Source organism: Pipistrellus kuhlii, unplaced genomic scaffold (assembly GCF_014108245.1).
Source record: "Pipistrellus kuhlii isolate mPipKuh1 unplaced genomic scaffold, mPipKuh1.p scaffold_m20_p_32, whole genome shotgun sequence".
Classification (NCBI taxonomy): Eukaryota; Metazoa; Chordata; class Mammalia; order Chiroptera; family Vespertilionidae; genus Pipistrellus; species Pipistrellus kuhlii.
The window spans coordinates 1,708,231-1,731,931 of record NW_023425532.1 but is presented as its reverse complement, the minus strand read 5'-3'; the positions used below and the strand labels follow the sequence as shown (position 1 = coordinate 1,731,931).

At 45.2% G+C, this 23,701-nt stretch overlaps 1 protein-coding gene across 2 annotated transcripts; it reads right to left on the bottom strand.

Moving 5' to 3' along the window:
- Positions 1–30: 30 nt before the first annotated feature.
- Positions 31–8,304, bottom strand: UXT (ubiquitously expressed prefoldin like chaperone). 2 transcript variants are annotated; one of them, XM_036460646.2, is made up of 7 exons: positions 8,194–8,236; positions 7,893–7,999; positions 6,664–6,745; positions 6,471–6,538; positions 6,087–6,194; positions 889–952; positions 587–680 (listed from the first exon to the last, which is right to left on the bottom strand). In XM_036460646.2, the coding sequence occupies exons 1-7, from the start codon at positions 8,209–8,211 to the stop codon at positions 627–629; spliced, it is 501 nt and encodes a 166-aa protein (XP_036316539.1). In that variant the 5' UTR covers positions 8,212–8,236; the 3' UTR covers positions 587–626. The 2 variants fall into 2 exon arrangements, with proteins under 2 accessions (XP_036316538.1, XP_036316539.1); XM_036460645.2 differs by lacking the exon at positions 889–952 and having other exon boundaries at positions 31–680; positions 8,194–8,304.
- Positions 8,305–23,701: the final 15,397 nt, after the last annotated feature.

The window sequence follows — 23,701 nt, the reverse complement described above, 5'->3', positions numbered from 1 at the left end:
TGCCGAGGAGGGCAGGGCCAGGTTGCAGCCAGTTATAAAGGGGTTGAACTTGGCTCTGTATTTATTGGAAGCTGGACAGAACCTAGACGAAGGGCGGGACCACGGAGGGCGGGATCTGGCTCCATGCCCACTGGTGGAAACTGAACTATTTAGAAGCAGCCGTGAGGCCAATTTAGGGCGAGCCAGGCATGGTTGTAATTTAAGGTTCCTGAGGAATGATCAGGATGTGGGAGAGGGGTAAAAACCTCGGGGCCACGAGTGAAAGGCCGATTGCCCTGGGAACAAACCTCCGCCCTGAATTGGCCCATTCGCTATCGTAATTAAAAGAGTAGTGCCCAAGATTAAAAAAAAAAAAAAATGGTCAGGTGGAGGGCCAGGTTGCCAAGACAACGGCAGAGAGGGCAGAGCAGTAAGTCTAGTAGCAAATGCTGCCAGGTATCAGGCTGGAGGCAGGACTTCAGGGGTGCTTCAAAGAGTCCTCACAGACCGGATCTCCGCGCTCTAGTCACTTTGTGCTTCAGACACAGGGCACCTTAGCAAACAGTGGGGGGTAGGGGGGAAATGAAGGGCCATGTGACTCAAAAAAGGCATTTAGACTCTTTAATGTCGGGAGAGGGGGGAGGCAGTCAATGGTGAGGCTCCTCAGGGATGTCCTGCAGGCCTTGCAGTTCTCTGAGGCCCTGGAAAAGAGGACAGAAAACATTGAATGGGGGCCCCGGCCCAGGCTTGCTCTGACCTCCCCTCCCTCAGAGCCACCCTGGCTCCAGTCTGGCTCCGTTCAAAGGTGGGACAGAGGGGCCTTCCGGTCCCTGGCTCTCTCCCTTCCTCAGGTCGCCACCCTAAGTGCGTTGGGAGACAGAGCCTGGGAGTGGGGTGAGCTGCTCTCACCTCCAGCAACATGTGGATATGGGCTTTGATATTCATTGAGTCCTTGGTGAGGCTGTCGCTGAGCCTGGAGAAAAGAAACAACAAAGGGCGAAGTGGGCCCCACGATCAGAGGGTGAGGCTTCATCCTCATTTCAAGAGCTACTATGTCCTGGACGACTTTTCTGCAGCAGGTGGCAGGACACCCGCCATCGGACCTACTCCTCTCCAGAAACGCCTGGACATCATCTGAGCTGCACTGACTCCAAGAATGAATGAATTACTGAATCCCTACTCGATGCCAGGTGGTGTGAGGTACCAGGGAGACAGCAGAAAACACGACCAACAAAAACTTCAGCCTCATGACGCTCAAGTTCTCGTTGGGAGGGACAACTGATGGAGTGAAATACAGACTATGTCAGACGGTTCTAAGGATGATGGAAACAATTACACAATAAGAGGGAAGAAGGAGTACAGGAGGTGGGGGGCTGCAATTCTAATCAGAGTGCTTAGGGATGGCCTCACTGAGAAGCATTTGAATCAAGACTTGAAGAACTGAATCATCTGGATATAGGGAGGGTTAATGTTATAGACACAAGGGGCAGCAAATGCAAAGGCTTGAAGCACAACAGAGGCAGTGAGGCTGGAGAATAAGGCGGATTGCAGGCAGTGAGGTCACAGAGCGGGAGGCAGATACGTAAAACCTACAAGGTCATGGTTAAGGACTCGGGCTTGTACTGTAAGTGGGATTTGATCATAGCAGGAATGTGAACTGACTAGGGTTTTATTTTTTAAAATATATTTTTATTGATTTTTTACAGAGAGGAAGGGAGAGGGATAGAGAGTTAGAAACATCGATGAGAGAGAAACATCGATGAGAGAGAAACATCAATCAGTAGGGGATGTGCCCGCAACCAAGGTACATGCCCTTGACCGGACGAACTTGGGACCCTTCAGTCTACAGGCTGACGCTCTATCCACTGAGCCAAACCAGTTAGGGGCTGACTAGGGTTTTAGAGGATCCATCTGGCTGCTCTACGGAGAACCGACTGGGGATGAGCAGAGCTGGTATGGAAGCAGGAAGCCCAGCGAGGAAGCTACTACAATAGTCCATGTGAGACATGGACTCAGGCCTCAGTAGCAGCAGTTGAGGTGATGAGAAATAATTGGATTTCGGATTTATTTTGAAGGTAAAGTCAACAGGATTTACCAAAGGGTTAGATGTTGGGTGTCATAGAAAGGATCAAGAAAGGCCTAACTGGAGGGAAACTGGAGTTGCCTGAAACCACTTTGGCCCTGGATGCTGAGTTATACAAACTCAGTGCATTCCTTCCATAAGCCAACTGGGTTCACTCTCACTCAACAGAATCCTCAATGGCCAAGGGTCCCAGGAGGCCTTTCTGAAGAATGCAGAATGAGTAAGAGTTAAACAGTAGGAAGGTCTTCTCCACAAAGACCAGCCAGCAGGAAAAAGCTTTCTGAGGAGCAGCCAGGCGAGAGCATTAGAAAATTAAGTGAATGATGGAAGAAAATTGAGTCCAAGAAAAAGTAAGGGGCTAGATCATGCAGGGTCTTGATATCATGATAAGGAATGCGGACCTCATTGTGCTGAGCTATCTGTAAATGCAGGAGTCAGTTTTAGGGAAACTAAATACTGGAAGAAAGGAGAAGGCAACAACACAGGATGATAAATTAGAAAAAATCAGTATAAACCTAATTACATATCAGTATCTCCCAAATATATATCTTCAGTCCAGACCTCTCTCCTGAGCTCCAGCCTTGGGATTTTTAACTACATCATCAAAAACTCAACCTCAATGTTTAACAAGCACCTCCCACTCAACAGATCCTAGATGGAACTCCAGATCTTCCCCTCTAAATCTGCTCCCTACCCCTGTCTTCTCCATCTCAGATAATGGCAACTCCATCCTTTCGGTTTTTCTTTTTCATCCTCAAAAAAGATTTTTCAGCCCACAACCTGAACTGCTCTTTCATTCACACCCCACATCCAATCAAGCATTCTATTTAAAATTGTAACTACAGTTTTTCTTTTCTGCATTCCACGCTGTTCTCTGTAGAATGGTTTGTGACATAATACATCATATACATGTATTCGTCTGTCTCCCCTGACTAGAATGTAAACCATGTAAGATTTGGTGGAGATTTGGTCTGCTTTGTTCCCTGCTGTATCCCCAGTGGTAAGCACCCAATGTATATTGAAGGAATAAGTGAATGACTATTTTCCTCAAAGGAACGTGAAGTCCTCAAATGATGCTTATGGACAAGACATAAATAGAGGGTGTTGTGGCCAGAAAGCAAGAATGCTTTCAAGAAAATCTAGGGTAGTGATAAAAGAAGAGGAATGAAATTGATCAGCTTGATCCCTTGATCAGGACAATTTGAACATCAAAGAAAAGAATTAATGGCACAATCGGGGGCAAAAGACCAAAATTGCACAAAAATTACCTGCAGATCTTGATGGCAAAGTAAGTCTTTTCTTTGAAGTGGGGGGTAGTCTTATACAGCGAATATAGGCCTAAACCCATGTTTTAACTGTAAAATTAGGGGGTCATCTTATACGCCAGAAAATACGTAATCTATGAGAGGCTATGAGTTCAACACTTAAGAAAACAAGAAGAGCCATCAAATGCTAGTTGTAACCCAAACGGGATATTTTTAATTTATTGCTACTGGTTTAACATGTAAGGCAGTGTTAAGAGTCATATGGTTATTCTGCTCCTTCTATAATGACTTGTCTGTTTGTGGGTGTGAATGTGTATTCTGTGTGTAATCAGGAAAGAATACACAAAGAGACCTGATCCTCCCACTCCCCAAACAAAGAAATATACTAAGAACAGGTAGGACTGATAGGACATTTTTGCTACATAAAATAACCTGAAAGAAAGTTGAAAGTTTGCCATAAGAAACAACGCATTTTAAAGAGAGCAAGCTACACAGACTCAAATCCTCATCTTCTAGAAAGAATAAACTTCTGGGGATTCCCACTAATTATAATTAGAGAGATTCAACCAGATTTCTCATCAAAATAAAGGACCACGCTAATATATCAAAAAGACCAGACAAGGGAGCAGGCACTGATAACTTAAAGACATCATGTCTCCTAAATTTAAAATCTATTTGAAAGGCTCCTAAATCCTGTGACATAACAAGGAGAGCTTTGTTCCAGAAACTGGTCTTGGTCTACATGACCACCAGTTCAGAATTGTGTTGGCCTGTGAGAGCAGGCCCCTCAAATACACTCTTCACCAACTGGCCTGCTCACTAAGGTTTAGAAATCTCAGCAGGTCTGAGGCTCTATTCTGTCTAACACTGAGACCCTGGAAAGGTTTGAAAAGAGATGTACTGAAACCCGAAGGGAGGCAACTCTGGAAGAAGTGAATGTATTGATAGGAATAAAGATCACTATAACCCAGAGGGCATTTCAGATCAGTGCTAGTCACTTCAGCGAGGTGTTGTTAATGTAAGTATATTGCTCAGGGTCCCTTCACTCACTCCACCTGAGCCATGCTCACCTCTCCTGGCAACTCCTCCAACAGAGCAGGCGCACCGGTTCCCTTGCCAGGAATGTTGTTCCCTGGACAGCCCCCTTCCTTGTTCCTTCAACCAAATCTCTTAAATGTCACTTCCTCCGGGGCGGCTTTCCCTAGCTACATTTCAAACCTCTCACCCACACTCCCAATTCCCCTTCCCTGCACAAAACCTTAAAAGCAACCGGAGCCCATACTTCTTCCCACGTTACCTCCCCATCACCACCAACAGAGATCTGCTGCAATCCCCACTTTAACCCGTTACCAACATTCACTTTTAGATTCATTCAGCAAACAGACTGCCCACTATAAGCTCTGTACTATTCTAGTCACTGGGGGCAGAGACAAAACATCTACTTTTATAAATCTTATATCCCAATGGGAGGAGGCAATGAACATTAGGAAGAAGTAAATTGCACAGTAAACATTAGGGGATCATAAGTAACAGGGAGAAAGAAAAAGTAGAGTGAGGGAAGAGAATCAGGAGTGCCAGGGGTTGCAACTTTAAAGTTAGGTTACAGAAGACCTCTTTGAGGAAGTAACATTTAAAGAATATATATATATTTATTGATTTCAGAGAGGGAGAGGGAGAGGCAGAAACATCAATGATGAGAGAGAATCATTGATTGGCTGCTTCCTGCATGTCCCCCCACTGGAGATTGAGCCCGAAACTGGGGCATGTGCCCTTGACCAGAATCGAACCTGGGACCCTTCAGTCCTCAGGCCGATGCTCTATCCACTGAGCCACACCAGCTAGGGTGAGGAAGTGACATTTAAGCAAGACTTACACTGAGTAAGGAGAAAGAAGCCATGCAGGCACCTGGGGAAGAAGTACTGCAGACAGAGAACAGCCACTGCCGGTGTGGCATTGACCTATAAACCAGGAGGTCATGGTTCAGTTCCAGGTCAGGGCACAGGCCCGGGTTGTGACTGGATCCCCAGCAGATTGTATGCAGGAGGCAGCCGATCTATGATTCTCTCTCACCATTGATGTTTCTATCTCTCTCTCCCTTCCTCTCTGAAATCAATCAATCAATCAATCAATCAATCAATAAATGATCTTAAAGATAGTATCAGGAGGTGAAGTCAGAGGTAACTTTTTTTATATATATTTTATTGATTTTTTACAGAGAGGAAGGGAGAGATAGAGGGTTAGAAACATCGATGAGAGAGAGAAACATCAATCAGCTGCCTCCTGCACACCCCCCACTGGAGATATGCCCACAACCAAGGTACATGCCCTTGACCGGAATCGAACCTGGGACCCTTCAGTCCACAGGCCGACGCTCTATCCACTGAGCCACACCGGCTTCGGCAGAGGTAACTTGTTTTGTTGTTAGTGATGTACAACAGTATAGGTTCACTAGAATGTAAGCCTTCAAGAAGCCCTCTGTCTTATTCACTGCTGCCTCCCTACCACCAAGCACAGAGTCTGCCACACAGCACTGCCCAAGACGTGTTTGTGTGAACGAAAAAGACAAAGACCGTTATCGAGTGCTTAACATGTGCTACATGTGCTATGAAGGGCTGAGCTTTGCATCCGCCCTTTCTTCAGCCCTACTCCTGAGGCGGCTGGGAGATGGGTCCCTAAGTGTCCCAGGAAGCCACGGGGAAAAGGAGAGGTGTTGCAAATGGTGGTGTTCTTAAGACACTATCCTCATGGAATAGACTTACTCGGTGAGGAGGTTGCTCTTACGGTCAATAAACTTGAGAGCTTCTGCCAGTGTCAACTCCAGGAAAAAGCCATATCCCAGGGCCACGTAGATCCGGGAGGTGTCTGAGCTGGGGAAACAGTGGTTAGAGGAAGCAGAGCAAGTTCTTATCCCGGTTTGGCATACCACACCGTGTATTTAAGACTTTTTTACTCCCCTCCCCTCCTTCCCTTCCCCCATTGCAGCTCTGGGAAGGCAGGAATTTTGTCCTATTTTATGCACTGTCACATCTCCAGCGCCTGGCACAGTGTCTGGTACATAGCAAATACTAAACAAAACAAAAAATCCGTTGAACGAAGAAAAGGGACTGAACCCTGTGAGCTTAAAGGGGCGGGAAGACACTCACACAACTGTGTCAACGAAGAAATTACAGCCCAAATCCACCTGCATGCATAACTCCGAGTGTGTGGCCTCCTGTGGGGCCAGAGAAAAAGAGGTAGGGGTTAGGGGGTCAACTTTTAGGCCACGTGACAGGGTTTGGTTTGGGCTATCGCCTCCCTTGCCCCCCAAAAGAAGGTACCCAACCTTGGCATCTTTACCTGGAGACGCTCAATCACATTTCTCAGTTGAAGGTATTTGGACAGCTGCTCATATACCTTGTCACGATGGTCCAGTACCTTTCTGATGGGACATGATGGGACAAGAGGAAAATGGTGACCAACAGGAAGCCCTGTCCTTGGAATACCTCATATTATGACCCTCTGAGACCCTCAAGAGGGCCTTTAGTGCAGAAGTTAAGATTTGGACTCTGGGTCAGATTGCCCGGGTATGAATCCAGGCTCCCCTTTTACTAGCTGCGTGACTTTGGCAAGTCAATAACCCCTTTGGGGTTCAATTTCCCCCTCTACAAAACAGGGAGGACAAGTATTACCTCCTAGAGTCATTAGATGGATTCAATGAGTGTTTACTATAAAGTACTTAGAATAATGCCTGTCAAATCGTAAGCTCCATATATGTGTTGGCTATTATTTATTAGTATTATTATATCACTCCCAATGTCTTCCTCCAACCAGAATGTCTTATTCTCACCCTAGAAAAATCCTCCATCCCTTTTAGGATGCTCTTTTAAAAAATTGTTTATTGATTTCAGGGAGGTTAGGTGAGGGAGAGAGAGAAATATCAATGATGAGAATCATTGATAGGCTGCCTCCCAGGATTGAGCCCAAAACCCAGGCATGTGCCCTGAGGGGGAATTGGAAATCGCGACCTCTCGGTTCATAGGTCCACACTGAACCACTGAACCACACCGGTGGGGCTAGGTGCTCTTAATACTAGTTCTGAACACTCTATTTTCTGCTCAGATTGTAATAATAATTTTTCATACTCATTGAACCTCTAGCATCCACATTAAATCCTTTACAAGAACTGCTCAAAACCACTGATGGGACAAGAGTAAAATGGAAGGATCCATCAACTAACCCATTTCACAGATGAGCAAACTGAGGACCATAAAGGCCAGGCGAGGCACGTGTTCACACTGATGGCTAAATGGCCCAAACTGGTTTCGAACCCGAGAACTCTGGCCTAGGAAATCCAGCTCTTAAACTGTTCAGCGACATAGAAGGCCGCGCGTGCGCGGACACATCCTCTTTTTAAGAGGCCAAGTCCCAGGCAAGTAGCACCCCATCTGTCGCCCCTCCTTCCCTTTTGAATGGCGCACAGGGCCGGGCTCCAAAAACCCTGCCCACCAATCAGAAGGCGAGGCCCTGACTCCTACCGCCCAGCTCACCACGTGGCAAGTGCCCACGCCCCGCCCCCTGCCACTCACCGCAGGTCCCGCTGCAGCACGTCCGAGACGAAGGCTTCGTAGCGCAGCACTTTCTCCCCCGTGTCTTCCAGGGCCCGCCGCTTGGGGGGCGTCGCCATGATGGGCTCCTGAGGAACAGGGGGAGCAGACCACGTTGTACACCCGGTGTGTCCGCAGACACAGCACATCCGCCCCCTCTCCACGTGGGGAGCGGGCACATCCGGCCAACGCTGGGGGTCGGGGGTCGGGGGGGGGGCGTCCGCCTTCTTCCCCTTCCAACTCGGGGGCCCGCCACGCAGGGGCACCCCAACGCAGCCCTCACCTTAGAGCCGCCGGCCATAAGAAAGGTTGGTAGGAACCATGGCTTCCGGGTGGCGCGGCTGAATGACGTACGAACAGGGCGCGGGCCAATCAAACAGCCGGGCGGGGCGGGGCTGTCCGAAGCGGAAGCAAAGGGAGCGGTGCAGAGGAGAGGGGCGGGGCTAGCGGAATCCCCGGAGATTGCGGAAGTGGCCGAGCGTGGGAACCTGGGCCGTGCGTGCGCGGAGCCGCTGGGGACCGTTGTGTGGCTGGGGGCGGGGCTTAGTGGGATTTGGCGGGTTCTGGAGACATAGGGAATAAAAAGCATACATGCATATCCAATGGACGCAAAACTCTGGTGAGGGAGGGCATGTATGGGTGTGTATGTGGGGGGCAATGGAAAGATATGTACACATATAATACCTTAATAAAAAAATGAAGAAAAATAAAAGCACTTTGTCTCTAAAAGCCAGAGCCTGCAAGGCTGCTGGATGGTTACCCGCGATGACAGAATCTGTCATTTTTCTGTTATCTGAACTGACAGCTGTTTTTATTTCCGTGGATGTTTGAAAATTAACTAATTAGGAAACCTGACAACCTCAAAACAAACTTGTTGAGCATCACTTTGTAGAAACAACGTGAATTGAAATATTCCCCCCACTAGTCAACCCAAGGAATGTTTGCTCTTGGTTAAAGAATGTGCTATCACTCACAATATCCCCCACCACCCAGGCCCCCAAAACACACCAAGAAATGAAAAGAAAAGAAAGAAAGAACTAAGAAAAGCCAGAGCCTTGGAAGCGGGAGTGCAAGAGTGGATTATGGTTCTGCCCTGTAAAAGGGGAGTGCAACCTTGTGATCTATCGCCCTGGGTTTTTATTTTTTTACAAGGGGAGTTTGGCTTTGACTGTTGGGAATGGGAATGAACGTGAGCATGTAAAAAGTTTTAAACAGAGACAGTTTTTCAAAAATTTACCCTTGATAATTGGAGCTCTGTGGCTCCCAGTGCACAACTGGGGTTCAAGCAGAAATTGACAACACACTGTTTAACCACCTCATTTAACAGAAGCATCAAACAGAGGGTTGCAGAAGTCCTCTGTCCAAGATTGGCTACTTTGTATTTAGAAATAGTTTCTATACATTTTTTTTATATATGTAAGCTTTCATTAACTTTTTTTTTTTTTTTGCATTTAAGTTACTGAATGCATGTATTTCCCAAGTTTGATTTTTTAAATAATAGCATTTAACCCAGCAAGTCCAGGCCTGAGCCTGGAGGAGAATCCAGAGGCAGGGATTCCCCACCTGCTATTCCTGCCTGTAGGACCTAGAGCAAGTCAAGCCTTTCTTTGCCCTTAGAACAAAATGATTGTAAAGAAACATTGACATTGAAACATTTTTGGGGAAAATCTTTTCATGCTACATATAACTTAAATTATATTTAGAGTGATTGAAACAGACACTGTAGGTTTGAAATGTAAAAATAAAGTTGGAAACATGACCTTAAAAAGTAAAAATTGTTGCTCTGGCCAGTGTGCTCAGTGGTTAGAGCGCCGGCCAGTGCACCAAAGGGTGGTGGGTTCGATTCCCGACCAAGGGCACGTACCTGGGTTGCATATTCAATTTCAGGCCCCAGTCAGGGCTCAGGCGGGAGGCAGCCAACCCATGTGTCTCTCTCATAAAGATGTTTATCTCCCTCTCCCTCCCTTTCTCCCTCCCTTCCTGCCTTTTTGCCTTCTTTCTGTAAAAAGCAATGGAAAAAAAAAATATCCTCGGGTGAGGATTAAAAGGGAATAAATAAAAAAATTTTAAAAGTAAAAATTATTTTTGTGAAATGCAATAGACTTAAACCCATCTCCAGCTCACCAGAACTCTGTTCCCCTCTTACATAAAGATAATAAATGTTAGTGCCCTTTTTCACAGGAACAATTTTCACATTTCAAACCTACAGCCTTCACTTAGACTCACCAGTTGATAATACTTGACCACATTTACTTTCTTTCCTGACCACAGGATAATTGTTGACATATCATGTTGACATTATGACATAAAATGACAACAGCATTCCAGCTTTTTGATGGCCTGTGTGTGTTTTTTAAATTTAATTTATTGGGGTGAGATTGGTTCACAAAATCATACAGCTTTCAAGTATACAACTCAATAAAACATATTAGCACCATTATGTATCAGAGTATTACTAGAACATGCATGGCAGCATTTTGTGTAACAGCAAAACATTAGAAACAACCAAGATATCCATTAATAATGGATGTCTCTAACTAATAAAGGTACGTCATTACTACAGAACATGAACAGTATATCAGAAAGTTATAATCCAGGACCTGTATGTACCTAAGAACATGCCCTGAAAAGAATAAAATCTTTAAAGTAAAACTCTAAAAAGTCTTTGAATACTTTTTGTAAACCAGGTTACCCAGCAAAAAAATCTGTCTCTGGTTCTCTAGGAATGTATTTTGCCTTCATTAAATTTTTAAAAATGTTATTAGACCTGGAAAATATTATGCAAATGGAAAAAGATAAAGATCACATGATCTCACTGACTTGTGGAATCTAATGAACAAATGAATTGAACAACAAAATAAGATCTGAAGCAGGGAGGTATGGAACAGACTGACATACCTCGATGTGGGGTTGGGAGAATGAGAAGAGACCAACCAAAGAATTTACATACTTATATGCATAGTTGGGGGCAGGGGGAAGGGTACGGGTAGGGAGAGAGGGGAAAAGGAGGGTTGGGAGATATCTGCAATATTATCAATAATCTCTTTATATAATACCCTAATATGCAAATAGACCCATGGTTGGCAAACTATGGCTCACGAGCCACATGTGACTCTTTGGCCCTTTGAGTGTGGCTCTTCCACAAAATGCCACGGCCTGGGTGAGTCTATTTTGAAGAAATGGCGTTAGAAGAAGTTTAAGTTTAAAAATTGTGGCTCTCAAAAGAAACTTCTATTGTTGTAATGTTGATATTTGGCTCTGTTGACTAATGAGTTTGCCGACCACTGAAATAGACCAAATGGTGGTGGAACAATCAAACAAGCAGTCACTATGCTCATTAGCGCATGGTGTTGGCAGCAGACGGCAGAACACAGAACATGGCAGGCATTGGCTGTGGTGGGTTGGTGGAACAGGTGAGCAGGGGTACCAGACCAAGGTGGGACCCTGGTCCCTGTCATTGGGGAGCCTCTGGTGGTTACTGAAAATTCTATGCTTCTGTGTGCCGAGGTCCGCCAGGCACTTGCACCTGCTGCCAGTGCTGGCCTGCTTGCACCTGCTACCCATGCCCAGCACCAGCCCTGATCACTCAGCGCTGTTAGCAGTGTGAGTGGTGGCTGCTGGCCCTGATCACCCCTCAGGGCTTCTCTAACTCTCCCTGCTCCTGAGGGGTGATCGGGGCCGCCAGCTGCCTGTCGTACACACTGCCAGGGATATCCCCACTTGCACACGCTGCCAGTACTGGAGCCACTGCTTGCACCTACTGCTGGGGCTGGCCCTGCTCACACCTGCAGCTGGCACCAGAGCCACCACTCACACCTGCTGCCAATGCTCAGCGCTGGTCTGGAACGCTAGGCACTGTCGGCGGGTATGAGTGGTGACTGCCAGCCCCGAAGGCCCCTGAGGGCTTCTCCACCTCCCCCTGATCCTGAGGGATAATCAGGGCAGCAGCGACCACTTGCAACTGCTAACAGCGCCTGCCCTGCTCACACCCACTGCTGGCACCAGCCCAATTGCTCCATGTTGTACGGGAGCAGTGGCAGGAGCAGGGATGCTGGCAAACAGGGGGTGGGGACTGTGCTAAGAAGGTGCGGAGGATGGGCTGAGACCCACTCCTGAGCCCACCGCAGCCTCCAGGCCCACAGTTCCATTCAAAGTGCATTCCTCACTTTGTCAGGCACCTCCTGCAGAAGAGGTGCTTATCCTTTGCGCCTGCTCATTCCAGGTGATAGGTCTGTGTCTAGGAGCTGGAGGAGGAGGAGGGACAGGAAAAGCTCCAGGTTAAAACAAAACAGATTCTCACCATTCTCACTGAGATCCAGTAGACTTTCCTGAATAAGCACTACTCAATGTGTTGTAATACTTTGGTCAATTTCAAGTCTTTAACTGTTCGGACATTTTTGTCCACTTTTGTAATTGCTTTTTGGGGAGAGGATTTGCCAAGCTCCTCATTTAGCCATTCAAGAAGCCTCTTCCTTGCCCACTGGTCCCTGTTCAGGCAGCGTACTCAGAGGACTTCCTCAGGGTCTCGATCTCTGCTCCACATGGGTCTCCCTCGCACCAGCCTGGAGCTGATGCTGGAGAAGTGCATCAGCGAGAGCCTGAGGCAGCTCAAGGGGCTCATCCTGCTGGACAGAGAGCTCCAGGTGCTACAAGCTAGAAGGTGGACATCCTGGAAATGACCGTGCACTTCCTACAGGAGCAACCTGTATCCTCCTGTCTGGTGGCGGTATTTGACCCACATGTTGCCCACCCACCATGTCCTGGAGCCCAACTTCAGCGCTCGCCAGTTGGAGCACCTGTGGCCGATGCACTGCGGCACTCCTGGCAGCCCACCCTTGCCCTACCTATCATCCACCTCCCCCTTTGTCCCCAGCTCCCCCTACCCTCAATGTCTGTGCCTCTGATGACCCTGGTAGGCCCCTGGCCAGTCCATGGATCCTGTTGACTGCTCCTGAGGACTGCTGTTCCTACCACAGCAAATCCTCATGAAATGGTGAGAACATGACCAGCAGTGGGGCTCCCGCCTTGTCTTGCGCATCCAAATCAGCACCCATAGCCAGGGCACAACCCAGATGTTTGTGATATGTGTGGCTGACTGAAGGCCAGGGGAGCTCAGCTTGAGGCAATAAGGGAAGAGGTCCTGCCTCACCCCCAACTTGAGGGTGTCTGGGCTGGAGGAGAAGGGGTGGTGGCTGCAGAGGAGAGTGAAGTCCCCCACCCCCACTGGCGGAAGTAGCTCTAGGCCTGGGCCAGCCCCAGATGCCCAGGCAGCCAACACACCTGTCTCAGCATTGAGAGCTCACCTGAGCCTGCTGCAGTCATCTGCTCTGACTGGTCACTGCCTTCCCAGCTCTCCTTGGCCTGCTTCCTTGCCAGCTCTGCCTGGAAACCTCTGGACAGATAGAAGCAATGACCTGAGGGCTCTGCAGGCCAGGGAGGGAGGTCACAACCTGGGCATGGTTGCCCTGACTGGGAATCAAACCATGACTTCCTGGTTCATAGGTTAACACTCAACCATTGAGCCACAAATTCTTATATAGGGTTAGTGGATGGGAAAAAATATAAAGTTAGTGAGTTCCCAGGGTCTGCCTTCTGTCATTGCCCTTGCAAAAATTGGCCCCAGAATGCTGCAAAGATTAGCCCCGAACACTCTGTCCCTTCTGATAGGTTCTGTCCTTGATCTGGGCTTCAGGCTGCCTTATCTTCAGGGCCTGCCCTCCTTCTTGTAACAAGTCTTTCAGTTTCCCAGGGTCTGTATGAAAATCTCTCTGTGATATTAAACAGCTTAATGTGTTCCAAACCATTTAATCTATTCCTGGAAGAGAATCATCAGTATTTACAGAAACAATGTCAAATGAATGGTGGGGTGAGTTATAATTCTCATTGTTACAGTATCTTAGTCAAAACGAAGAAACCAACAGTAATATATTGTTATTAACTACAATTCCAAACTTTATTTTCATTTCACCAGGGTTGTGTGTTTTTTTAATGCTATTTTTCTGGTCTAGAGTCCAATCTAGGTAGCACATTGCATTTAGTTATTATGTTTCATTAATTACCAGTCTCCTATTGTCTGCAACAATTTCCCCCTCCCTCCGTGTTTTTAAGGATCTTTCAGTCTTAAGGAGTATTAGCCAGGCAACCTGCAGAATGTCACCCAATATGGTTTTTCTTTTCTGATGGTTTTTCTGATCAGAGTGGAGTACAAGTAGGAGCGGGTGACAGTAGAAAGTATTTTGGGCATGGAGGCTCCTTAGATACTTATTGTCCTGCCTCTCTCCATCTTGGAAGAAGACTCAAGTCCTGCCCTCTGCAGGTGGAGAAGACCAAGAACTATTTGGATCCAGCACCTCCTGCTTAGGGTAAGTTGAAGTAAACCAATATCAACAATATTTCCTGAGATTTTGCAAAGCCATGGCATTCTAGTTCTTTTTAATGCTTTGGGGGTTTTGATAACAATTTTTTGGGCAAGCAAGGTTTTAATTTATAATGCTCTGTAAAATGGTTATTTATCTTTCTTCTCAGAAAGGTAATTATTTATTTCTCCTGTCTGACTCAGAATCAGTCCTGCCTCTCCATACCGATACTCTTGGATGTGTGCCTGTCTTTGTCACTTCATACTTTCTCAGCCTGCTTTGTTTTTTCCAATACAACTTAACACCACTTGGTATATAACTTATTATTAGTTTAATTTCTGACTCCCACCAGTAGAAGGTAATTTCTCCATATGTGCTATATTGTGACTCTTCATTGATGAGTCCTCAGTACCTTTATGTAGCAAGTTCTGTATAGGAAGTTGAATGGATTTAATAAATAGAAGTAATGGCCCGAATACAGGAATTGTGGCTTGAAATGCGGGTATTTTGCCAGCAGGAGGAGCTCCAGGATATCTGAATGGGCGGGTACAGTTCATTTGTTAGGCAGAGTTCCCGCCTAGTGCTTGTGCAAGTTAACCCTGTACCTGAGATTCCTGAGGATCGTGTTTAAGATAATGCTCATTTTTAGCTTGGGTTATGGCTCAATATTCTTTTTTTTTTTTTTAAAGAAAGGTTTATTAGAAAATTCTCACCTTGAACTGTTATCATGTGATGCAATATTGCCACTCATTAAAACCAACTGGAGGAAATATGCCTGTTTCCAAAGTGCTCCTTGTAAAAAATGTATAAAAAGCAGTTTCTGCTGTGACTTGTGCTCTATACCTCTGCCCCTTGACATTCCAAAGAATCCCACCAATGGCCATGGGTACCCATTTTACATATGGGAAACTGAGGCACCAAGAAGCTGTTGTACCAGTAGCTAGTGCAGTAGTTGTTAGGAGTTGCCCTTTTCTGCCCAGACCAGGTGGAAGGTGATGGAAGAGAGAGACTGAGGGGTCTGTTTGGTGTCTTCCCCAGGCCCTGAAGAAGGGAAGGTTCTCAGAGCAGACCCACCAGGTAAGTGGAAACCTCTTAGGAACTGTTGAAATTCTGGAAGGGGAAATGTCTTTGGGGAAATTAAAACTTTATTTTGGCATTTCTTTGTCCACATTATTTTATTTTATTTTATTTTATTTTATTTTTTTGCCATGGAGGATGTGGCAAGAGAGAGAGAGAGAGAGAAATGAGAGAGAGAGAGAGAGAGAGAGAGAGAGAGAGAGAGAGAGAGAGAACATTGATATGAGGAAGAAACATTGATTGGTTCCCAGTACCCTCCCTGACTAGGGATCAAACACAAAATCCAGGTATGTACCCTAACCAGGAATTGGGAATTGAACTAGAAACTTTTTGGTGCATGGGACGACACTCTACCAACTGAGTCACTCTGGCCAGGCACTCTCCACGTTAATGTATATATATATATTTCAGAGAGAAAGGGAGAGGCAGAGAGATAGAAACACCAATGATGAGAGAGAATCATGGATCGGCTGCCTCCCACATGCCTCACACTGGGGTTTGAACCCAAAACCCAGGCATGTGCCCTGATTGGCAATCAAACCATGACCTCCTGATTCATAGGTCAATGCTTAACCACTGAGCATGCCAGCAGGGCTCTACATTTTTAATATTTATCATATTTCTTCCAAGTGGGGAGTTTATTTAAACATCCAAGTTCAACTTCTCAGCAGGACATATTTGGGGAACAACTATGCAGTTATCTGGACATGGTAAAAGTCACAAGGGATGATACTATGGCCTTAATATTAGAAAGGCCCTGAATTAGAAATGCTACGTGTGACAGGCTGAGTAGTGGTCCCTAATGACGTCCAGGTTGTGATCTCTGGGGAAAGCAAAGACTGTGCTGCCAGGTTGAGATGTGGGTAGATGTTACATTACCATCTCTGTAATATTCATTTATATAGCAAAAAGGGCTTTTGCAGCTGTGATTAAGTAAAGGTGCTTGAGATGGGGAGGTTATGCTGGATTCTGCAGGCGTAATCATCAGTGTCCTTATCAGTGGGGAGGCTGAGGGAGATTTGAGCACAGAAGTGGACACAGTGATGTGATGACAGAAGCAGCTTTGAAGATGGAGGGAGGGCCCTCAGCCAAGGAATACAGGCATCTGTTACAAGCTGGAAAAGGCAAGAAAACAGATTCTCCCCTTAGCCCTGCCAACACCTTGATTTTAGCCAGTGAAACTTATTTCAGACTTATGACTCCCAGAACTATAAAATTTTAAAAATTTATTGTTTTAAGCCACTATGTTTGTGGTAACTTGTTAAAGAGGCAACAGGAAACGAATGCACCATCTAAGAACTGGAAAAGCCATTTCGGTAACTGGAAATCACTTGGGAGAAAGCGGTGTCTTAAGAAGGAGGGGTGGGGGATTGGAATGGGGGGTTGAGGACAAATATGTGATACCTTAATCAATAAAGAAATTAATTTAGAAAAGAAAGCAACTGTAATAAATAAGTTGCTGCTTTGCTAGCCTGGTTTTTATATATATAGTGTTTCTGCAGCCATATCCTAAATATTCCTGCCACAGAGATGTAACAAACACTGCCTTTTCAAAACAGAACCTTAAAAGAACACTGATTACAAAGAATTTGCCAGAAATTTGAATTGTTAATAATAAACAGATTCTTGTTTACTGGAAAAAGAAAAAGAAAAAGAAAGGTACTGTGAATATTATAATAGCTCAAAACATGTTTTTCACTGGAAATGTATTTATAAATATTTTCATTAACTTGAATCTGATATTAAGCCTTTATAAAATTATTCAGCTTTAAAAATTACCAGAAAATCTCTGCATGATAGAGCCTTATTGCAGAAGAGTTATCATTTCAACTTTAAAAAGATCTTAAGGCAGGAACCATATGCATGCACAATAAATTATTAAAGACTAATAAGAAAATCTCTGGTGCACAAAATTCATGCATGGGTGGGGTCCCTAGGCCTGGCCTGGGATCAGGTCCAGTCGGGGCCTTTTGGCTGCCAGCTGTGGCCTTCCTTCATTATGCACCACCCCCTGGTGATCAGCGCATGTCATAGCGAGTGATCAAACCTCTGGTTACCGGGTTGAACTCCTGAGGGGGCACTTTGCACATTAGCCTTATACAGTATACTGTATATATAGATTATAATGTCTATCAGATATGTAACACAAGAGGTTAATTCCTATGATGGTAACGAATAGAAAACTTTGTCCCTAACGACTAATGATGTTGACCATCTTTTCATGTGTTTATTTACCATTTGTATATTTTCTTTGGTAAAATATGTATTCAGATCTTTTCCCCATATTTTAAATTGGCCTCAGTTCCTGTGAGTTGCTGCTTTGATTCCCAGTTCATATTACTATACATAGGCATCACACCTCGCAGTCTAGCTATCTTATTCCCTCTAGCAGAGGAGGGAGAAGATTGTGATCATTTAACTTTAACCGAATAATTTTCTATGCTTCACTCTGATTTCCTTTAAACTACTCTATAAGACCCAGACTTAGAATTTTTTTTATAGATGGGTCATATCTAAGACTGAACAAGAATATTTTCAAGCTGACTATGCTGTCACCACTTCCTAAGATATTATAAAATCCAATCCCTTTCCTAAAGACAACTCAGCAAAACTTATAAGCATGACTTAAGCTTAGAAACTAGCAAGGGATAAAAGAGTTAACATATACATAAACTACAGCTATTGCTTTGGTGTGTTCATGATTTCCACATGTTATCTGTCAAAACAACAGAATTTCTTAACTGGTGCGGGTACACTAAGTACAGTGAGCAAATTTGAGCTTTACTATGTGTCTTGCAGTTGGGGGCGATCAAACCTGCAGGGGAGGGCAGTTAGGTGTGACCAGGCCAGCAGAGGAGGGAAGTTGGGGGTGACAGGGCCTGCAGGGAAGGAAAGTTGGAAGGACCTGGGCCTGCAGGGGAGAGCAGTTGTGAGGGGGACCAAGCCTGCAGGGAAGGGCAGTTAGGAGTGATCAGGCCTGCAGGGGAGGGCAGTTAGTGGTGACCAGGCCTGCAGGGGAGGGCAGTTAGGGGTGACCAGGCCAACAGGGGAGGGCAGTTAGGGGCAATCAGGAAGAAGAAAAGACAGAGAATAAGCTGGGTCTAGGTGGATCTTCTGTGCCTGGCTGAGACCACAGAACAGATCCAGACTGCAAACTGAGACTTTATTTTACAGTCAGGGGCAAACAAGGTAGTGGTCAGGATAGTTACAATGATCTTGTCAGTTTCACTGGTTTTGGCAGCACTTTCTCCACCTCCCACAGCCCATTGGCTACCCAAGAAGGATCTTGGGAGTGTCATAAGGTCAAGCTTCATTATACTTAGAGGGCTTTGCCCTCTAAGCTGGGACTTGTTTGCGGCTTTGCCAGCAGGTTAGTCTGAGGCTTAACCCTATAACCGCTCCCTATACATACTTGCAACTCTCTTTGTGCTTCCTGAACTTATGGGTCTATTTCCTTCACTAAGGTTAGGGACCAATTTAATTCTTTTGCTTGTGGATATTTAGTTTTCTAGCACAATTTGTTGAAAAGACTGTTTTTGTCCCATTGAATGGGCTTGACAGCCTTCTCAAAAATCATATGACTATATATATATATACAAACATTTATTTATTGACTCTATTCTATTCTGTGTTAATGTCCTCACTTTCATTTGTTATTTTAATAAATTTTCTTTCATTTTTTCTTAGTCCATGTAGCTAATGGTTTGTCAATTTTGTTAAAAGATTTAGTAATACTTATAAACTTTCATGGCTATGCTTTCTTTAGAGCTCACAGACAGCTTCTGAGCTGAGCTTGGACTTCTCACCTACTGCCTCAATCCCAAAACGTGGTCTGATGTAAGCTGTGAAGATTTATCTGGGGACACTGTCATTAGATGTCAGGTTTGAATCAGAGAAAATAGCCTCCTAATAGAAAGTTGTTAGCAGTTTTTGAACTTTGCTTTTCTTGTCAATGATTAGTTAAATGTAATTCTAGTATAAATTACAGTATATATTTGTCTTTATCTTCAAGGAATAATATGGAGCCAGATAGATTACTGTAAAATTTATCATTTTGCAACAACATCGTAAGGGGAGGGTCCTTGATGTATTCCTTAGATCGCCGGTGGTTACTGGACACCTCTGTGGGCTGGGAGGTAAACTGAGCACTAGAAGCCAGCAGTGACCAAGATCAACAATATTGCTATTATAATTATGTCATTCAGAAGAGAGGCTAGCTGAAACCGGTTTGGCTCAGTGGCAGAGCGTCGGTCTGCAGACTGAAAGGTCCCAGGTTCGATTCCAGTCAAGGGCATGTACATTGGTTACAGGCACATCCCCGGTAGGGGGTGTGCAAGAGACAGCTGGTCGATGTTTCTCTCTCATCGACATTTCTAGCTCTCTTTCTCTCTCCCTTCGTCTCTGTAAAAAATCGATAAAAAATATATTTAAAAAAAAGAAAAGAAGAGAGGCTAACCATCCAGATAGAAAGGAAGCAGAGGGCTTCCCAGATGATGACAAAGCTGAGTCTTGAAGGGTGAATGGGAATTCAGAGCAGTGTGATTATAACCTATGAAGAGAATATATTTTAGCTTTTATTATACTATATTTTTCTTTATATTTATTTTATACCATTTAACTATATGTAAGATTAAAATTTTTACATATTCATGGTGAATCAAATTAACTATGGAATGGCCCTTTCAGTCTCCATTAATATTTTTTTGTCATAGTGTTTTTAGTTTGATATTAATGTAACTGATCTTGCCTATGTTGATTAGCATGTGCCTAGCAAATTTTCTTCCATTCCTTTATTTTAAATATTTCTGTAGTTTTATGATTTTCTAGGTTTACATAAATAGCGTATGGTTAGATTTGTTCATTTGCATCTAAAATGACCATATTTGACTTAAATGGCAGAGTTTATTTCATTAATGAATTCAATATGAGCTTATTCCTATCTTCTTACATTTTGCTTTCTATTTCTGGCCTTTCTATAATTTTTCTGCTTTCTTGACTTTTATTTATTTTTAAATGTTTTATTGATTTTTTTTTTTTTTTACTTAGAAGAAGGGAGAGGGATAGAGAGTTAGAAACATCGATCAGCCGCCTCCTGCACACTCCCACTGGGGTTGTGCCCGCAACCAAGGCACACGCCCTTGACCGGAATCGAACACGCGACCCTTCAGTCCGCAGGCCGACGCTCTATCCACCGAGCCAAACCGATCAGGGTTATTTTCTTGACTTTTAAAAATGGATTTTGTGGGGTTTTTTTTGCTTGCTTATCTCATCGTCTACTTCATCGTTAAAATAATAGCAGATAACAAAATAGTGACGATATAAAATTATTTGAAATAATTGGAAATGATGAGGGGATCAATATTCCTGCCATATAAAATTACACAAGGATTGGTCATTTCAACGGTAAACCAATGAGGCACTGGCATCCAAACACACATTATGTCTATGTAGGCCTGTGGCGCGGTGCTGTGCAGAATGGTGCCCTTTTGACCTCGCCTGTTGCTATGCTGCCCCTATTAAAACTTCGGCCCACATGTTGGCGCTGCAGAGGGTCTGAGCATGCGCACGCCCCTCACAGTTAAGAAGGGGCGGGGCAAAGGTCAATTTCATAGCTCGGGAGGTGCCCACCTCGACGTTCTCTCCATTTCTAAGTGCTCTGACCGGGGTCTCGGGGTTTTGTGATTGGAAGGGTGAGTGAGGGGGTTTGGGGGTTGAAAACGGGGGTCTTTGGCGTTAAGACAGGGGCTTGTTTTAATTTGAGTGGAATGTTCAGATCAGTAAGTTACGTCGTTCTCTTTTCCTTAGATTCTCATCGGAAGGTTCCATCTAAGTCTTATTCTAAGACCGCAGTTAGGTACGCATTATTTTCCTTCTTGTCACTTTCTAAGTGTGTGTGTGTTTTTTGTGTGTGTTTTTTTTTAATTTGTTAGTTTTTTGTTCATCAAAAGTTACTTTGAGGTGCTGTTTTAATTTTCGGAAGTTAAGCGTTTCGTTAATTACCAGTGTGAGTCTTATCCGTGCCCCTTGTTCGTTGGGATGTATTTAGACGTCCTTCGAGGCCGCCGGAGTCTCAGTTTTTATGAATATTGTATCTCCGGCTTGAAAATAGTATGAATTTGCCAGTTGATAACTGTCTTATCGAAAGTGTGTATATACGTTCAGTGTGTGCGCTCGCTCTGTTAATCACGGGGAGTACGAGTTCATTTGCCTGTGTGCATATATACACACAAGCATTTTTAAAATATATATATTTTATTGATTTTTTACGGAGAGGAATGGGGTGGGATAGAAAACTAGAAACGTCGATGAGAGAGAAACATTGATCATGCACACCTCCCCAGTGTACGTGTTCCTGAATGGAATCTAACCCGGGACCTTTCAGTCGGCAGGTCGACGCTCCATCCACTGAGCCAAACCGGCCAGGGCCAAAAACATTTTTAATCTATTTTACTTGGTGTTACTGGGTACTGGTAGGAGCACATTTCAGAATAAAGACTGGCGAATTAATCTAGGTAGGTCAGTCGGGGCCAACACAGCACAGCCTGGCACACAGGTGGGAGAGGGGGACAGGGCTTGGCACGGCTCAATACGAAGACGGTAAGGCAGAACTCGGGTATGTGGAGGAATAGGGAAGGGTCATATGGGGCTGAGATAATCTGGGAAGGGGAGGGGGCTGGGTATGCCTTGTTGCCGTATACGGGTCCCATGCGGCTGGTAGCTTAAGGCAAAACAGATTGTATCCAAGAGGCTAGGGAGCTGGCAGTTCGGGAGGGCTGAGAGAGACTGGGGGGCTCAGTGTGAAATGGGAGTGGGCGGAGCGTTCTGAGGGGACAGGGCCATGTGTGTTCGGGTGGGCGGGGCAGACATGGCTTGTCTGGGACTTGGCTGCTCCTCAAGGAGGGTAGCAAGTGTGTTCTGGAGGGTGGGGCAGGGCAGACTGAGCTGAGCCAGTGTAAGGCAGTGGAGTCTAGCTTTTCTGAGCAGGTAAGCAGGGCCTTATGCTTTCAGGTGGGCAGGTTGGGGCCACATATACCAGCCAGGTGTGTCTGGATAAGGTGGGCCACCCAGGCCAGGTAGTGCCAGTCATTCCCAGGCAGGCAACACCAGTGCAGTGTATCCAGTCAGAACCAGTGCTCGCCTCCCCAGAAGGTAAGGTCAGAAGTGTTAGGGGCAGGATGACCCTGTTCCCCTCCACTTAATGCTGACCTTTGTCCCACAAATAAAAAGCCTGCTTGTAATCCTTGGCCTCTGGTGAGTCCAGGACTCAGAGTGGATGGGGGAGTAAAGTTAGTGTGAGGATCTTCCCCTCAGCTCTTGCCTATAATACCCTCAGAGACCATGCCATGGTCCCCCTGGCAACTGCCCACTCAACCACAGCTGCCTCAACTGTAGAAGGCCAGGCTATCCCAGAAGTACCAGGCGGTGGCATTGGCAGTAAAGGAGACACCTCAGTAACAGCCACACTCTAGCTGTTAACTGAAAAAGATATGTTTCAGGACAGAAAACCATACCAGGACTTATTCATAAGGGACTTTTTAATTTTAATTTTATTTTGTTTAATCTGCCCCCCCCCATTGACTTTCCCCCATCCTCCCTTACCCCCCAGCACATGCCCTCCCCCCAAGTGTCTTGTATCCATTGGTTATGCTTATATGCATGCATACAAGTCCTTTGGTGGATCTTTACTTCCCCGCACCCCCACCCCCACAACCCTCCCAGTGTTCCCACTGTAGTTGGACAGTCTGTTTATAAGGGACTTTTGACAATATCTGATGAGCCTTGGCAGAGCCTTGGGTAGAAGGATGTGAACAATGAAAGCAGAGAGGGTCGGCAATGAAGAGAGAGGAGGCAGGGAGTACCCAGAGATCAAGAAACAAGTTGGGGAGATCTGTCAGCATTTTCCTGGTCTATACCTCTGGATGGGTGACATGTCCTCTGGGGTTCTAGCAAACATAATGCACGCAGAGGCTGAAAATACAGTAAAACCCCAATATAATGGACTAATCTGGAAGAGGGGTGTCCATTAAAGCAGAAAACTCGTTATATAATAAAGTAGGTTTTTCCAAATGCACGTGTTAAGAAATGGACAAATTAGTTAACCTGTTTTTACTTATGTAAACACATTTGTATATTGTATATCAACCTCTGAACCAAGAGGTCAGTTGCATTCCCAGTCGAGGCACAAAGGGTATTCAGGAGGTAGCTGATCAATGATTCTTTCTCATCATTAGTTTTTCTCTCTCCCTCTCCTTCTCCTTTCCTCTCTAAAATCAATAAAAACATATTTTTAAAAAATAACAGTGAATTTCCCTAGCTGATTTTGCTCAATGGTTAGAGCATCGCCCGTGGACCGAAAGG

Bases quoted from the DNA above. Each gene is read 5' to 3' on its own strand.
- UXT (XM_036460645.2), bottom strand. The intron at 6,539-6,663 runs GTAAAGATGCCA...CTGGCCCCACAG, and splicing joins ATGTGATTGAGCGTCTCCAG to GAGGCCACACACTCGGAGTT. The intron at 6,195-6,470 runs GTGAGTGTCTTC...CTGTTTCCCCAG, and splicing joins TTCTTCGTTGACACAGTTGT to CTCAGACACCTCCCGGATCT.